At 39.8% G+C, this 18,739-nt stretch overlaps 1 protein-coding gene across 2 annotated transcripts in view; it reads left to right on the top strand.

Moving 5' to 3' along the window:
• CTPS2 (CTP synthase 2) overlaps positions 1-18,739 on the top strand; it is a 721,417-nt gene that overhangs the window by 126,108 nt on the left and 576,570 nt on the right. For both annotated transcript variants that reach the window (XM_053706085.1, XM_053706084.1), the window contains exon 7: positions 17,795-17,875. In XM_053706085.1, coding sequence (XP_053562060.1) covers positions 17,795-17,875 — 81 coding nt within the window. The remainder of the gene's footprint in view (positions 1-17,794; positions 17,876-18,739) is intronic.

The raw sequence follows: 18,739 nt of genomic DNA, 5'->3' as shown, positions 1-18,739 counted from the left end.
GCTGGTTTTCACACTAGAGTAGCAGCATATAAATAAATCTATACCCACTAGAAAATTATTTAATCATGGTGCAGACCCTTTAAAAAATATACTGAATACTAAGGGAGAAAGAAACCGTCTTAAAATCTGCACTGTGCAAAAGAAAGGGAATCCAGCACTCTTTTCATTATTCAAAATTTCATAATCATTTATTTAGTCATAAGATTCTTAGCGATTATCAATTTCTCCAACATAGGTGTGTCCGGTCCACGGCGTCATCCTTACTTGTGGGATATTCTCTTCCCCAACAGGAAATGGCAAAGAGCCCAGCAAAGCTGGTCACATGATCCCTCCTAGGCTCCGCCTTCCCCAGTCATTCTCTTTGCCGTTGTACAGGCAACATCTCCACGGAGATGGCTTAGAGTTTTTTGGTGTTTAACTGTAGTTTTTATTCTTCAATCAAGAGTTTGTTATTTTAAAAAAGTGCTGGTATGTACTATTTACTCTGAAACAGAAAAGTGATGAAGATTTCTGTTTGTAAGAGGAAAATGATTTTAGCAACCGTTACTAAAATCGATGGCTGTTTCCACACAGGACTGTTGAGAGGAATTAACTTCAGTTGGGGGAAACAGTGAGCAGACTTTTGCTGCTTGAGGTATGACACATTTCTAACAAGACGATGTAATGCTGGAAGCTGTCATTTTCCCTATGGGATCCGGTAAGCCATTTTTATTACATGAGAATAAAGGGCTTCACAAGGGCTTTTAAGACTGGTAGACATTTTCTGGGCTAAAACGATTGATATATAAGCATTTTTAATACTTCATAGCTTTGAGGAATTATTTTATTCTTGGGAATTATGTAAAATAACCGGCAGGCACTGTATTGGACACCTTATTCTCTAGGGGCTTTCCCTAATCATAGGCAGAGCCTCATTTTCGCGCCTCTATTGCGCACTTGTTTTTGGGAAGCATGACATGCAGATGCATGTGTGAGGAGCTCTGATACATAGAAAAGGCTTTCTGAAGGCGTCATTTGGTATCGTATTCCCCTTTGGGCTTGGTTGGGTCTCAGCAAAGCAGATACCAGGGACTGTATAGGGGTTAAATATAAAAACGGCTCCGGTTCCGTTATTTTAAGAGTTAAAGCTTTCAAATTTGGTGTGCAATACTTTTAAGGCTTTAAGACACTGTGGTGAAAGTTTGGTGAATTTTGAACAATTCCTTCATACTTTTTCACATTTGCAGTAATAAAGTGTGTTCAGTTTAAAATTTAAAGTGACAGTAACGGTTTTATTTTAAAACGTTTTTTGTACTTTGTTATCAAGTTTATGCCTGTTTAACATGTCTGAACTACCAGATAGACTGTGTTCTGTATGTGGGGAAGTCAAGGTTCCTTCTCATTTAAATAGATGTGATTTATGTGACACAAAATTTAGAGAAAATGATGCCCAAGATGATTCCTCAAGTGAGGGGAGTAAGCATGGTACTGCATCATCCCCTCCTTCGTCTACGCCAGTCTTGCCCACACAGGAGGCCCCTAGTACATCTAGTGCGCCAATACTCCTTACTATGCAACAATTAACGGCTGTCATGGATAATTCTATCAAAAACATTTTAGCCAAAATGCCCACTTATCAGCGAAAGCGCGACTGCTCTGTTTTAGAAAATACGGAAGAGCATGAGGACGCTGATGATATTGGTTCTGAAGTGCCCCTACACCAGTCTGAGGGGGCCAGGGAGGTTTTGTCTGAGGGAGAAATTTCAGATTCAGGGAAAATTTCTCAACAAGCTGAACCTGATGTGATTACATTCAAATTTAAATTGGAACATCTCCGCGCTCTGCTTAAGGAGGTGTTATCTACTCTGGATGATTGTGAGAATTTGGTCATTCCAGAGAAATTATGTAAGATGGACAAGTTCCTAGAGGTCCCGGGGCCCCCCGAAGCTTTTCCTATACCCAAGCGGGTGGCGGATATTGTAAACAAAGAATGGGAAAGGCCCGGCATACCTTTCGTCCCTCCCCCTATATTCAAGAAATTGTTTCCTATGGTCGACCCCAGAAAGGACTTATGGCAGACAGTCCCCAAGGTCGAGGGGGCGGTTTCTACTCTAAACAAACGCACCACTATACCCATAGAAGATAGTTGTGCTTTCAAAGATCCTATGGATAAAAAATTAGAGGGTTTGCTTAAAAAGATGTTTGTTCAGCAAGGTTACCTTCTACAACCAATTTCATGCATTGTTCCTGTCACTACAGCAGCGTGTTTCTGGTTCGATGAACTAGAAAAGGCGCTCAATAAAGATTCTTCTTATGAGGAGATTTTGGACAGAATTCATGCTCTCAAATTGGCTAACTCTTTCACCTTAGACGCCACTTTGCAATTGGCTAGATTAGCGGCGAAAAATTCTGGGTTTGCTCTTGGTCAGCGGATGCGTCTTCCAAGAATAAATTGCTTAACATTCCTTTCAAGGGGAAAACGCTGTTTGGCCCTGACTTGAAAGAGATTATTTCTGATATCACTGGGGGTAAGGGCCACGCCCTTCCTCAGGATAGGTCTTTCAAGGCTAAAAATAAACCAAATTTTCGTCCCTTTCGCAGAAACGGACCAGCCACAAGTGCTACATCCTCTAAGCAAGAGGGTAATACTTCTCAAGCCAAGCCAGCCTGGAGGCCAATGCAAGGCTGGAACAAATGTAAGCAGGCCAAGAAACCTGCCACTGCTACCAAGAAAGCATGAGATGTTGGCCCCCGATCCGGGACCGGATCTGGTGGGGGGCAGACTCTCTCTCTTCGCTCAGGCTTGGGCAAGAGATGTTCTGGATCCTTGGGCGCTGGAAATAGTCTCCCAAGGTTATCTTCTGGAATTCAAGGGGCTTCCCCCAAGGGGGAGGTTCCACAGGTCTCAATTGTCTTCAGACCACATAAAAAAACAGGCATTCTTACATTGTGTAGAAGACCTGTTAAAAATGGGAGTGATTCATCCTGTTCCATTAGGAGAACAAGGGATGGGGTTCTACTCCAATCTGTTCATAGTTCCCAAAAAAGAGGGAACATTCAGACCAATCTTAGATCTCAAGATCCTAAACAAGTTTCTCAAGGTTCCATCGTTCAAAATGGAAACCATTCGAACAATTCTTCCTTCCATCCAGGAAGGTCAATTCATGACCACGGTGGATTTAAAGGATGCGTATCTACATATTCCTATCCACAAGGAACATCATCGGTTCCTAAGGTTCGCCTTTCTGGACAAGCATTACCAGTTTGTGGCACTTCCGTTCGGATTAGCCACTGCTCCAAGAATTTTCACAAAGGTACTGGGGTCCCTTCTAGCGGTGCTAAGACCAAGGGGCATTGCAGTAGTACCTTACTTGGACGACATTCTGATTCAAGCGTCGTCCCTTCCACAAGCAAAGGCTCACACGGACATCGTCCTGGCCTTTCTCAGATCTCACGGGTGGAAAGTGAACGTAGAAAAAAGTTCTCTATCTCCGTCAACAAAAGTTCCCTTCTTGGGAACAATGATAGACTCCTTAGAAATGAGGATTTTTCTGACAGAGGCCAGAAAATCAAAACTTCTAAACTCTTGTCAAGTACTTCATTCTGTTCCTCTTCCTTCCATAGCGCAGTGCATGGAAGTAATAGGTTTGATGGTCGCGGCAATGGACATAGTTCCTTTTGCGCGAATTCATCTGAGACCATTACAACTGTGCATGCTCAGTCAGTGGAATGGGGATTATACAGACTTGTCTCCGACGATACAAGTAGATCAGAGGACCAGAGATTCACTCCGTTGGTGGCTGTCCCTGGACAACCTGTCACAGGGGATGAGCTTCCGCAGACCAGAGTGGGTCATTGTCACGACCGACGCCAGTCTGGTGGGCTGGGGCGCGGTCTGGGGACTCCTGAAAGCTCAGGGTCTTTGGTCTCGGGAAGAATCTCTTCTCCCGATAAATATTCTGGAACTAAGAGCGATATTCAATGCTCTCAAGGCTTGGCCTCAGCTAGCAAAGGCCAAATTCATACGGTTTCAATCGGACAACATGACGACTGTTGCGTACATCAACCATCAGGGGGGAACAAGGAGTTCCCTGGCGATGGAAGAAGTGACCAAAATCATTCAATGGGCGGAGTCTCACTCCTGCCACTTGTCTGCAATCCACATTCCAGGAGTGGAAAATTGGGAAGCGGATTTTCTGAGTCGTCAGTCATTTCATCCGGGGGAGTGGGAACTCCATCCGGAAATCTTTGCCCAAATTACTCAGTTGTGGGGCATTCCAGACATGGATCTGATGGCCTCTCGTCAGAACTTCAAGGTTCCTTGCTACGGGTCCAGATCCAGGGATCCCAAGGCGACTCTAGTAGATGCACTAGTAGCACCTTGGACCTTCAAACTAGCGTATGTATTCCCACCGTTTCCTCTCATCCCCAGGCTGGTAGCCAGGATCTATCAGGAGAGGGCATTGGTGATCTTGATAGCTCCTGCGTGGCCACGCAGGACTTGGTATGCAGACCTGGTGAATATGTCATCGGCTCCACCATGGAAGCTACCTTTGAGACGGGACCTTCTTGTTCAAGGTCCGTTCGAACATCCGAATCTGGTCTCACTCCAACTGACTGCTTGGAGATTGAACGCTTGATTTTATCAAAGCGAGGGTTCTCAGATTCTGTCATTGATACTCTTGTTCAGGCCAGAAAGCCTGTAACTAGAAAAATCTACCATAAAATATGGAAAAGATATATCTGTTGGTGTGAATCTAAAGGATTCCCTTGGGACAAGATAAAAATTCCTAAGATTCTATCCTTTCTTCAAGAAGGTTTGGAGAAAGCATTATCTGCAAGTTCTTTGAAGGGACAGATTTCTGCTTTGTCTGTGTTACTTCACAAAAAGCTGGCGGCTGTGCCAGATGTTCAAGCTTTTGTTCAGGCTCTGGTTAGAATCAAGCCTGTTTACAAACCTTTGACTCCTCCTTGGAGTCTCAATTTAGTTCTTTCATTTCTTCAGGGGGTTCCGTTTGAACCCTTACATTCCGTTGATATTAAGTTATTATCTTGGAAAGTTTTGTTTTTGGTTGCAATTTCTTCTGCTAGAAGAGTTTCAGAGTTATCTGCTCTGCAGTGTTCTCCTCCTTATCTGGTGTTCCATGCAGATAAGGTGGTTTTGCGTACTAAACCTGGTTTTCTTCCGAAAGTTGTTTCTAACAAAAACATTAACCAGGAGATAGTCGTGCCTTCTTTGTGTCCGAATCCAGTTTCAAAGAAGGAACGTTTGTTGCACAATTTGGATGTAGTTCGTGCTCTAAAATTCTATTTAGATGCTACAAAGGATTTTAGACAAACATCTTCCTTGTTTGTTGTTTATTCTGGTAAAAGGAGAGGTCAAAAAGCAACTTCTACCTCTCTCTCTTTTTGGCTTAAAAGCATCATCAGATTGGCTTACGAGACTGCCGGACGGCAGCCTCCTGAAAGAATCACAGCTCATTCCACTAGGGCCGTGGCTTCCACATGGGCCTTCAAGAACGAGGCTTCTGTTGATCAGATATGTAAGGCAGCGACTTGGTCTTCACTGCACACTTTTACTAAATTTTACAAATTTGATACTTTTGCTTCTTCTGAGGCTATTTTTGGGAGAAAGGTTTTGCAAGCCGTGGTGCCTTCCATCTAGGTGACCTGATTTGCTCCCTCCCTTCATCCGTGTCCTAAAGCTTTGGTATTGGTTCCCACAAGTAAGGATGACGCCGTGGACCGGACACACCTATGTTGGAGAAAACAGAATTTATGTTTACCTGATAAATTACTTTCTCCAACGGTGTGTCCGGTCCACGGCCCGCCCTGGTTTTTTAATCAGGTCTGATAATTTATTTTCTTTAACTACAGTCACCACGGTATCATATGATTTCTCCTATGCAAATATTCCTCCTTTACGTCGGTCGAATGACTGGGGAAGGCGGAGCCTAGGAGGGATCATGTGACCAGCTTTGCTGGGCTCTTTGCCATTTCCTGTTGGGGAAGAGAATATCCCACAAGTAAGGATGACGCCGTGGACCGGACACACCGTTGGAGAAAGTAATTTATCAGGTAAACATAAATTCTGTTTTTTAAGTTACTCTTCACGGGTCAGAAACCAAGTCCCCCCCCCCCCACACACATAAACCACACACAGAAATGAAATACAAGACAGATAGTACTCTATAGTACTCTAGTGTAAGGATTACCCTCCCACTTGACACCTCCAACCTCCCTGATCTGTCCCAAACAGCTCTTTCCCCCCCACCACCCATACTCCTCACCACCATCTTAGGTACTGGCAGACAGTCTGCCAGTTTTAAGTTTTAGGACTTAAAATATATATATTTTTTTTATTTAATTATTTTCTGCAGTGTAGGATACCTCTTACCATCCCACCTCCCTGATCCCTCCTAAACAGCTCTCTAACCCTCCCCTACTAATTGTGTCCGCCATCTTAGGTACTGACAGCTGTCTGCCAGTACCCAGTTTAGGTACTATTATTTTTATTTTTTTAATTATTTTTATTGAAGAGAGTTCAGGCATACAACAAGTACACAATTATATACATATAATCCATAATTGTGCAAAGACACACTTGCTGGAATTACAATAGAAATTGTCCAAAAGATACCTGGTGTTCAACAAATGAGAGTGAGAGATATTAATTTCAAGAGCTTACCATCCTGAGCAGTGCTGACCTCACACATGGTCATATACACAGAAAAGAAGTGAGTTTCCAAGACACAAGGTGAACTGAATTATGGGACAAGTGTCACTCAATACAGGTATAACATATTATCATAGCACATTTTCACCAGGACTTCTTCAATATCCGTTACCCAAACTCTCTAATTCTTTTAACTTATTATACTAAACTGAACATAAAACTAAACTAAGCATAACAATACTCAAACAGCCCTAAGAGTAAGTGTGTTAGTGCTATAGTAGGGCAGAATCTTAGCTAGATAGCTCTTAACTAGACATGGATGACAAGCTTAAGTGAATATGTTACTCTGCACAGTAAGACAGATATGTTTACAATTTTCAGAGACTCTCTACTTCACAGAAATATGTCAGATAAAAGTTATCACAAGAGTATCATCAATATTTGATAGGATATCATTCCACCTAGAGTGTATCTAGCAATCTCAGTGGCTAACAAAACAACTAAGTGGGCAAAGGTGAATCTGTGTATATTCATGGTACCTATTCGCATAATAGACTATCAATGTGGATTATAATGATGCTGGTCTCCAGTGTTAGAAGGTGGCATAGCCTGTGCACAGTGGACATAAATGTTAAGATATTGCTGCATAATAGACTCCGCAGTAAGAAAAGGAGGAGAATAAGCCTGCCCCTGTGTATCAAAAGCACCAAGATAACTATGCTATAGGCCAGAATATAATATGTCAGTATATGGCCGGGTTATAATACAATATGTTTAATAATTATCCTTTAAACTAAACTCCAATAAAATGCATATACAAAACCATAAAATTAAGTTCTTTTTATTAGTTAATATTTATAAACACATTGAACTATATTTGCAGAAAACCATATATGAATCAATACTATACACGTTTGAATTATTAAATTATGCTATGCAAAGATCATAAAAGTTTACCTTATTTATTCACAATTGAATTATATTAAAATACCATAATGAGACCAAGATATAGGTCACTAACATTCAGCAATACAATCAGCTATATAGCCACAATTGATTCTAATACAATTCTAATTTAAAGCATCAAAATAGTATCTATTATTTGTGCAAACAACCAAACTCCTATGCCAATTTATCTAAGATAAAATAAATTCTTAGTTACTTACAATTAAGACCAATTTTAAAATATATATATCAATATTTGCAAAGATGAATTACTTAGCACTAAGGATTTGTTTTAAAATATACAGGCTATGAAATACAAGATTAAAATACAATTTATTCCTCTAATTCTGCTACCTACAGCAACAATGGGTGTTTGTTTAAAAATTTAGCATGCCAAAGGCAAGCTTAAAACTATTCAGGACTATGAATATGACTCTAAAATATAAATATGCTCTTTAAATCTATCAGTTGTAATTTAACTGCAGCGACTATGCATATATTTTGTTTTAAATATGACATATATTCATCAACCTCTTATACTTTACCAGATATAAACAAATCAATATTCAACTTCCAATATTTCTCAACAGGTCCAATTTCACCTCAGAATACAAAGGGAGTATTTTGCATGTGGAAAAGAAAAAGTAGCTATTTTACTTATAATAACTGCAGCAGTTATCCGTCCAGGGTCTCAGCCAAAAGTTTTCCAGCCAAAGTTAGCAAAAGTTTTCTTTTCTCTCTCTATGCTTGGGGTTAAATCAGTTTCACACCTTAGCAAGAAAATGTTTCTTTTGAAGTGACCTTTATGATTCATGCTGTGTAATCAAAAGAAGGGGCTAAATTACACAGTGACATTTTGTAGGTTTAGAAATGAAATGAATTATTTGATGTACACAGCCACATAACCATTAAATAATAATAAGTATACCTGTGTACATCATCTAATAATATTTCAAATACCTTGACAATAAGATGCTTAGATTTTCATGTCTTATATGGTTGCAAACTTAAGTAGAATACTGCAGGTGGTTAAGTATCAAACGCAGTATGGGTAGGAATCTCATCTTTGCTCTTTTCCATTCAAATCTAGATTTGTCCTGATTATCAGTTAGTCAGTGTGTTGAGTTTACAAAAGTGTAAGCATAGCGCAGTGCTACACACAGAACTAAATTATAAGGTGTAAAGACAATTAGTCACTTTTAATCCTCAACTAAGGTTATACTAAGATAGGAATGCAGTATATTTTACAATTTGATCTAAACTAAGCTGTCCTGAACATAGTATTTGAAAAATAACTAAACAAAACTCCTCTGCTTACTCGTTTTCACATGATGACAACATAACAATAAGACATTAAAGAAACAATATAACAGGCCGATCAGCCATGTTGGATTGAGTATGCGGTCTTGTTGCAGTCTTGTTGTGATACATTCTTATATAATGTATAGGTCTTAATACACTTAGTATGATTATACAATATAGCAGAGGATTGGTTGTTACAGAAGGTTAATATCAGTATCACTTGGCCTTTTGCCTTGAGTTATAATAAACTTCAACTGGGAATATATGAAGTTGTTCAGGAATATTGAATATTTAACAACCTTTTCTGCAATAAGTTGTCACCAGCATGCTACTTGAGAAATAAAATAAAATTTCTTTCATGTAATTAGCAACAGTCCATGAGCTAGTGACGTATGGGATATACATTCCTACCAGGAGGGGCAAATTTTCCCAAACCTCAAAATGCCTATAAATACACCCCTCACCACACCCACAATTCAGTTTTTACAAACTTTGCCTCCGATGGAGGTGGTGAAGTAAGTTTGTGCTAGATTCTACGTTGATATGCGCTCCGCAGCAAGTTGGAGCCCGGTTTTCCTCTCAGCGTGCAGTGAATGTCAGAGGGATGTGAAGAGAGTATTGCCTATTTGAATGCAGTGATCTCCTTCTACGGGGTCTATTTCATAGGTTCTCTGTTATCGGTCGTAGAGATTCATCTCTTACCTCCCTTTTCAGATCGACGATATACTCTTATATATACCATTACCTCTGCTGATTCTCGTTTCAGTACTGGTTTGGCTTTCTACAAACATGTAGATGAGTGTCCTGGGGTAAGTAAATCTTATTTTCTGTGACACTCTAAGCTATGGTTGGGCACTTTGTTTATAAAGTTCTAAATATATGTATTCAAACATTTATTTGCCTTGACTCAGAATGTTCAACTTTCCTTATTTTTCAGACAGTCAGTTTCATATTTGGGATAATGCATTTGATTTAATCATTTTTTCTTACCTTCAAAAATTTGACTATTTTCCCTGTGGGCTGTTAGGCTCGCGGGGGCTGAAAATGCTTCATTTTATTGCGTCATTCTTGGCGCAGACTTTTTTGGCGCAAAAATTCTTTTCCGTTTCCGGCGTCATACGTGTCGCCGGAAGTTGCGTCATTTTTTGACGTTATTTTGCGCCAAAAATGTCGGCGTTCCGGATGTGGCGTCATTTTTGGCGCCAAAAAGCATTTAGGCGCCAAATAATGTGGGCGTCTTATTTGGCGCTAAAAAATATGGGCGTCGCTTTTGTCTCCACATTATTTAAGTCTCATTTTTCATTGCTTCTGGTTGCTAGAAGCTTGTTCTTTGGCATTTTTTCCCATTCCTGAAACTGTCATTTAAGGAATTTGATCAATTTTGCTTTATATGTTGTTGTTTTTTCTCTTACATATTGCAAGATGTCTCACGTTGCATCTGAGTCAGAAGATACTACAGGAAAATCGCTGTCTAGTGCTGGATCTACCAAAGCTAAGTGTATCTGCTGTAAACTTTTGGTAGCTATTCCTCCAGCTGTTGTTTGTATTGATTGTCATGACAAACTTGTTAATGCAGATAATATTTCCTTTAGTAAAGTACCATTGCCTGTTGCAGTTCCTTCAACATCTAAGGTGCAGAATGTTTCTGATGACATAAGAGATTTTGTTTCTGAATCCATAAAGAAGGCTATGTCTGTTATTTCTCCTTCTAGTAAACGTAAAAAATCTTTTAAAACTTCTCTCCCTACAGATGAATTTTTAAATGAACATCATCATTCTGATTCTGATGACTCTTCTGGTTCAGAGGATTCTGTCTCAGAGGTTGATGCTGATAAATCTTCATATTTATTTAAAATGGAATTTATTCGTTCTTTACTTAAAGAAGTTCTAATTGCTTTAGAAATAGAGGATTCTGGTCCTCTTGATACTAATTCTAAACGTTTGGATAAGGTATTTAAATCTCCTGTGGTTATTCCAGAAGTTTTTCCTGTTCCTAATGCTATTTCTGCAGTAATTTCCAAAGAATGGGATAAATTGGGTAATTCATTTACTCCTTCTAAACGTTTTAAGCAATTATATCCTGTGCCGTCTGACAGATTAGAATTTTGGGACAAAATCCCTAAAGTTGATGGGGCTATTTCTACCCTTGCTAAACGTACTACTATTCCTACGTCAGATGGTACTTCGTTTAAGGATCCTTTAGATAGGAAAATTGAATCCTTTCTAAGAAAAGCTTATCTGTGTTCAGGTAATCTTCTTAGACCTGCTATATCTTTGGCTGATGTTGCTGCAGCTTCAACTTTTTGGTTGGAAACCTTAGCGCAACAAGTAACACATCATGATTCTCATGATATTATTATTCTTCTTCAGCATGCTAATAATTTTATCTGTGATGCCATCTTTGATATTATCAGGGTTGATGTCAGGTTTATGTCTCTAGCTATTTTAGCTAGAAGAGCTTTATGGCTTAAGACTTGGAATGCTGATATGGCTTCTAAATCAACTCTACTTTCCATTTCTTTCCAGGGTAACAAATTATTTGGTTCTCAGTTGGATTCTATTATTTCAACTGTTACTGGTGGGAAAGGAACTTTTTTACCACAGGATAAAAAATCTAAGGGTAAAAACAGAGCTAATAATCGTTTTCGTTCCTTTCGTTTCAACAAAGAACAAAAACCTGATCCTTCATCCTCAGGAGCAGTTTCAGTTTGGAAACCATCTCCAATCTGGAATAAATCCAAGCCAGCCAGAAAGGCAAAGCCTGCTTCTAAGTCCACATGAAGGTGCGGCCCTCATTCCAGCTCAGCTGGTAGGGGGCAGGTTACGTTTTTTCAAAGAAATTTGGATCAATTCTGTTCACAATCTTTGGATTCAGAACATTGTTTCAGAAGGGTACAGAATTGGTTTCAAGATGAGACCTCCTGCAAAGAGATTTTTTCTTTCCCGTGTCCCAGTAAATCCAGTGAAAGCTCAAGCATTTCTGAATTGTGTTTCAGATCTAGAGTTGGCTGGAGTAATTATGCCAGTTCCAGTTCTGGAACAGGGGATGGGGTTTTATTCAAATCTCTTCATTGTACCAAAGAAGGAGAATTCCTTCAGACCAGTTCTGGATCTAAAAATATTGAATCGTTATGTAAGGATACCAATGTTCAAGATGGTAACTGTAAGGACTATCTTGCCTTTTGTTCAGCAAGAGAATTATATGTCCACAATAGATTTACAGGATGCATATCTGCATATTCCGATTCATCCGGATCATTATCGGTTCCTGAGATTCTCTTTTCTGGACAAGCATTACCAGTTTGTGGCTCTGCCGTTTGGCCTTGCTACAGCTCCAAGAATTTTTACAAAGGTTCTCGGTGCCCTTCTGTCTGTAATCAGAGAACAGGGTATTGTGGTATTTCCTTATTTGGACGATATCTTGGTACTTGCTCAGTCTTTACATTTAGCAGAATTTCATACGAATCGACTTGTGTTGTTTCTTCAAGATCATGGTTGGAGGATCAATTTACCAAAAAGTTCATTGATTCCTCAGACAAGGGTAACCTTTCTGGGTTTCCAAATAGATTCAGTGTCCATGACTCTGTCTTTAACAGACAAGAGGCGTCTAAAACTGATGGCAGCTTGTCGAAACCTTCAGTCACAATCATTCCCTTCGGTAGCCTTATGCATGGAAATTCTAGGTCTTATGACTGCTGCATCGGACGCGATCCCCTTTGCTCGTTTTCACATGCGACCTCTTCAGCTTTGTATGCTGAATCAATGGTGCAAGGATTACACAAAGATATCTCAATTAATATCTTTAAAACCGATTGTTCAACACTCTCTAACGTGGTGGACAGATCACCATCGTTTAATTCAGGGGGCTTCTTTTGTGCTTCCGACCTGGACTGTAATTTCAACAGATGCAAGTCTCGCAGGTTGGGGATCTCTGATAGCACAAGGAGTTTGGGAATCTCAGGAGGTGAGATTACCGATCAATATTTTGGAACTCCGTGCAATTTTCAGAGCTCTTCAGTTTTGGCCTCTTCTGAAGAGAGAATCGTTCATTTGTTTTCAGACAGACAATGTCACAACTGTGGCATACATCAATCATCAAGGAGGAACTCACAGTCCTCTGGCTATGAAAGAAGTATCTCGAATTTTGGTTTGGGCGGAATCCAGCTCCTGTCTAATCTCTGCGGTTCATATCCCAGGTGTAGACAATTGGGAAGCGGATTATCTCAGTCGCCAAACGTTGCATCCGGGCGAATGGTCTCTTCACCCAGAGGTATTTCTTCAGATCGTTCAAATGTGGGAACTTCCAGAAATAGATTTGATGGCGTCCCATCTAAACAAGAAACTTCCCAGGTATCTGTCCAGATCCCGGGATCCTCAGGCGGAGGCAGTGGATGCATTATCACTTCCTTGGAAGTATCATCCTGCCTATATCTTTCCGCCTCTAGTTCTTCTTCCAAGAGTAATCTCCAAGATTCTGAAGGAATGCTCGTTTGTTCTGCTGGTAGCTCCGGCATGGCCTCACAGGTTTTGGTATGCGGATCTTGTCCGGATGGCCTCTTGCCAACCGTGGACTCTTCCGTTAAGACCAGACCTTCTGTCACAAGGTCCTTTTTTCCATCAGGATCTGAAATCCTTAAATTTAAAGGTATGGAGATTGAACGCTTGATTCTTCGTCAAAGAGGTTTCTCTGACGCTGTGATTAATACTATGTTACAGGCTCTTAAATCTGTATCTAGAGAGATATATTATAGAGTCTGGAAGACTTATATTTCTTGGTGTATTTCTCATCATTTTTCTTGGCATTCTTTTAGAATTCCGAGAATTTTACAGTTTCTTCAGGATGGTTTAGATAAAGGTTTGTCCGCAAGTTCCTTGAAAGGACAAATCTCTGCTCTTTCTGTTCTTTTTCACAGAAAGATTGCTATTCTTCCTGATATTCATTGTTTTGTACAAGCTTTGGTTCGTATAAAACCTGTCATTAAGTCAATTTCTCCTCCTTGGAGTTTGAATTTGGTTTTGGGGGCTCTTCAAGCTCCTCCGTTTGAACCTATGCATTCATTGGACATTAAATTACTTTCTTGGAAAGTTTTGTTCCTTTTGGCCATCTCTTCTGCCAGAAGAGTTTCTGAATTATCTGCTCTTTCTTGTGAGTCTCCTTTTCTGATTTTTCATCAGGATAAGGCGGTGTTGCGAACTTCTTTTGAATTTTTACCTAAAGTTGTGAATTCCAACAACATTAGTAGAGAAATTGTGGTTCCTTCATTATGTCCTAATCCTAAGAATTCTAAGGAGAAATCGTTGCATTCTTTGGATGTTGTTAGAGCTTTGAAATATTATGTTGAAGCTACTAAATCTTTCAGAAAGACTTCTAGTCTATTTGTTATCTTTTCCGGTTCTAGAAAAGGCCAGAAAGCTTCTGCCATTTCTTTGGCATCTTTGTTGAAATCTTTAATTCATCTTGCCTATGTTGAGTCGGGTAAAACTCCGCCTCAGAGAATTACAGCTCATTCTACTAGGTCAGTTTCTACTTCCTGGGCGTTTAGGAATGAAGCTTCGGTTGATCAGATTTGCAAAGCAGCAACTTGGTCCTCTTTGCATACTTTTACTAAATTCTACCATTTTGATGTATTTTCTTCTTCTGAAGCAGTCTTTGGTAGAAAAGTACTTCAGGCAGCGGTTTCAGTTTGAATCTTCTGCTTATGTTTTTCGTTAAACTTTATTTTGGGTGTGGATTATTTTCAGCAGGAATTGGCTGTCTTTATTTTATCCCTCCCTCTCTAGTGACTCTTGTGTGGAAAGATCCACATCTTGGGTAATCATTATCCCATACGTCACTAGCACATGGACTCTTGCTAATTACATGAAAGAAAACATAATTTATGTAAGAACTTACCTGATAAATTCATTTCTTTCATATTAGCAAGAGTCCATGAGGCCCGCCCTTTTTTTGTGGTGGTTATGATTTTGTATAAAGCACAATTATTCCAATTCCTTATTTTATATGCTTTCGCACTTTTTTATCACCCCACTTCTTGGCTATTCGTTAAACTGAATTGTGGGTGTGGTGAGGGGTGTATTTATAGGCATTTTGAGGTTTGGGAAACTTTGCCCCTCCTGGTAGGAATGTATATCCCATACGTCACTAGCTCATGGACTCTTGCTAATATGAAAGAAATGAATTTATCAGGTAAGTTCTTACATAAATTATGTTTTTCCTAGGTCTCATTTCTAAATGCTAACAACACAACAAAGCATTGAACTGGACAGTATAATAGGTACCAGATTAATACAGGCAATACAAACACTAATATTAAGCTCATATTTAACTTAACAGTTGTCCTCCATGTCTATAACATGATGTGCATGGTGGGCAGCTTGACATCAAATGGGGATCTAGCCGACTCCCCCACGGATCATCAGCCTCCAAACTTTATACAAGGTGGACCTAGGCCATGAAAACTATGTGCAAGTAATAATGAGGAAACTCCTGAACATTTCAAGTGCAGGTCAAGATGTTTTTCCATATAAACATGCTGTGTGTTCAGCCGTAGCCCTGGCTGTAAAAAGAGCCAGTCTGCTGCCTGGTTGGGGAGGCACTGAGCAGTTATATTCTGTGGAGCCGCTATGCTGTGTGACTTTGAAGAAGGTTTTATTTTGCTGTAGGTTCCATCATCTGGCCAGTGAAATACAGAAGAGATGCAAGGTGGAGCAGCATCACCGCACAGATCAGGCTGCATACAATCCGGCCCTATGGTGTCCTGGGAGAGATCCTGCAGTGGCAGTTGTTGATCCCCAGAATCAGGTTTAGAGGTAAGTTCCAGCATCATAGGAGGTCTCTGACTGGAATGGATCTCTTCATGCAGTGATAAGCAGGACATTATAAGAAGCTCCAAGCGGGGCATGAACACAGCCTTCAGCTCGTTGATTATTGAGGCCATCTTGAAAAGCATTGGACACCATCAAGTGCCAGCCACGTGGTTCGTCTGTAGTCCGGTTTCGTGAAAGGCCTCAAAGATGTTTCCAAGGCTGAAATAGATTGTCGCACTTGTTCCGCTGTTTCAGTGGTTATTCTGCAGAGTAGGAATCAGAGGCAGTTGTTTTACTGCGCCACTATGGAGGTCCAAGTGGATTCCAGAGTTTCGGGTGGTGCGACCGGGGGCTAGGGCAGATGGTGTGCCCTTCACAAACAAAGAGTCGGCTGACAATGACCAGAGCAGGGTATCCCAGCAAGACATTAAGCGTGGGTAACTGGATGGTTGCTATATAGCAAGTAAAAAGTCACTTTTTTCACGCTTTCATTTAGTAGTATTTATTTATTTATTTAATTTTTTTGTAGTGTAGCGGTCCCCACATCTCCCCCTCCCTGCGATTGCGATTGTAGGAACCCCACCCTAATTTATTTATTTTTCTGTAGTGTAGCTCTCCCTTCCAAACTTTATTTCTGCAGTGTAGGGCCACACCCACTCTCTGTCACAATATGTCAACCTGCATTAATTAGGTAATGGAGCACCGATCGTGCACCATTTCCACATGAGGACAGATTGCCTGCAGCTCAGGAACAGCAGTCTTGGCTGCCACTTTACAGCTGAGACTGCTGGAGTATCCTGAAGGTGCGCCCTATATATACAGTAGATTATGTGGTATTATGGGCATCGTACCGCATGACTTCTGTATACGTTGTATTAGGTTAAGGGGTTAAAAATGATTTAACTGTCTAATTAGTGGCTGGTGTTGGCTGTTATGTCCGGAACAATTTAATATGACGTGGAGGTGACTCATTGAGGTTTATGTATCACATCAAGTACTTGCCTTTAATTTATAGGTGCCTTCAGACTGTTTTGGATATGTTTTAATTTGTGAGATCTGCATATATATATAAAAGATCTGAACATAAAAAGAAAAATCTAGAACAAGGGGCCATGATCTCAAGCTGAAGGATAGTAGATTCAGGAGTAATTTGCAGAAGCATTTATTTACAGAAAGGGTGATTGATTCATGGAATAAACTTCCACAAGAGGTGGTAATGACAAACATTGTAGGGAACTTCAAAAATGCTTGGGATAAGCATAAAGCTGTCCTACGAACTAGATAAGTTTATACTTTTAGAACTTGTTGGTTCTTTGGTTCTTATATGTCATCAAAATCTATGTTTCTTTGCACAGCCTCTCTCATGTAACAACTACTAGTAGTTTGCAATTTACTTCCATTTAAATTTAGAAGCCAATGAGGAGTTCTATGAGAAGACTGGTGCAGGAATGCACAATAAATAAAGTTTTTTTTAAAAAAAATGCAACATAGTTATTTATTTTTTAGTTTTAAAGGGACATGAAGCCCAAAATGTATCTTTCATTTTTCAGATAGAGAATGCAATTTTAAGCAATATTCCAATTTTCTTTTATTGTCTAATTTTCTTCAGTCTTTAGAAATCCCTGCTGCAGAAATAGCAATGCACATGGGTTAGCCAATCAGAAAAGGCATATATGTGCAGCCACCAATCAGAAGCTACTGAGCGTATTTAGATATGCTTTTCCAACAAAGGATATTATAAGAATGAAGCACTTTGGAAAGTTGTTTAAAATTGCATGCTCTTTCTAAACCAAAAAAGAAAAAAAAGGGTTTTAAAGTGATCCATTAAATTGAAGGCATGACTTCCATGTTAAATGTACATGGTAGTGAATCAAGAGGGGATGGAAAAAGCTTGAATAATGTGCAGTGTTTGTATTTATTATCCTTTGAATTTTAGCTGTATATAGGTGTGTATTTTGTCAGCTTTATACTGGAAGAGAATTTATCAGTGCAACACCATGTAGTAACCTTTCCATGCTGCATATTCTACAAAAGATATTTTGGTTTCTCTAATCTCCAAAATGTGTATTATCCACTTGTTCACAGATTGCATGCCGTAGCACCAAACCTCTTGAGATGGCTGTGAAACAGAAGATTTCTATGTTTTGCCATGTGGAACCAGAGCAGGTTAGTACTTCAAATAGCTTTGAATTTTTAGAATTTGGACATAACACAATGAGGCTTGAATGAATCGTTATGAATTAAAGTGATGGTAAACTCTCCCCTTTATAAAATCAGATCTGGAATGTAAGCGCTATTTTAGATGAAGTTTAATTCATTAGCTGTAATGAAGATGCAGTATAACTTAGTTATTAATATAGATATGAAATTCAAATACTGCATGCTCCTCCGCCCACTTCAAAAGTAAACTTTTCTGTGAGCTAACAGATTGAATTGTTGTCCAATCAGCGCTCTCCCCATATGGCACTTTTGTTGTAGCTAGAGCATTGATTGGAGAGTAATTCAATCATTTAGCTGACAGTAAAATTGACTTTTGAAGTGGGTGGTGTAACGTGGGGTATTTGAATTTCATTTCTATATTAATAACTAAGTTATAGCGCATCTTCATTGCACATGATGAATAAAACCCCATCTAAAATAGCACTTACATTCCAGGGGGTCGATCCGATATAAAGCGTCGCCCGCAAAAGCCGGCGACGCCAATATTTGCGCGGATTTGGTATCACATATACGGCGTAACCTAGAAGTTACGCGCGTATATTTCTGCCGTCGCCCCCAGTTTTTTGGGCCATAGGCAGGTATACCAAACCCGCGCAGTTTGGTATCCAATATGCAGCGTAAGGACTTACGTGGCGAAAATGGAGAAAACTTACTCCATTTTCACCTCGCCACAAAAAGCAGCCGTAAGAAGCCTTACGCTGACTATTGGAGCCCCGTAACTCCCTAAACTAACTAGAAAATAAACCTAACACCTAACGCATGCGCAATGTCTATCTCCCTGTCAACCGCGATCTGCTAAAATAAACCTAA

Source organism: Bombina bombina, chromosome 3, assembly GCF_027579735.1.
Source record: "Bombina bombina isolate aBomBom1 chromosome 3, aBomBom1.pri, whole genome shotgun sequence".
Lineage (NCBI taxonomy): Eukaryota > Metazoa > Chordata > Amphibia > Anura > Bombinatoridae > Bombina > Bombina bombina.
This window is presented reverse-complemented; position numbering and strand designations above follow the sequence as displayed.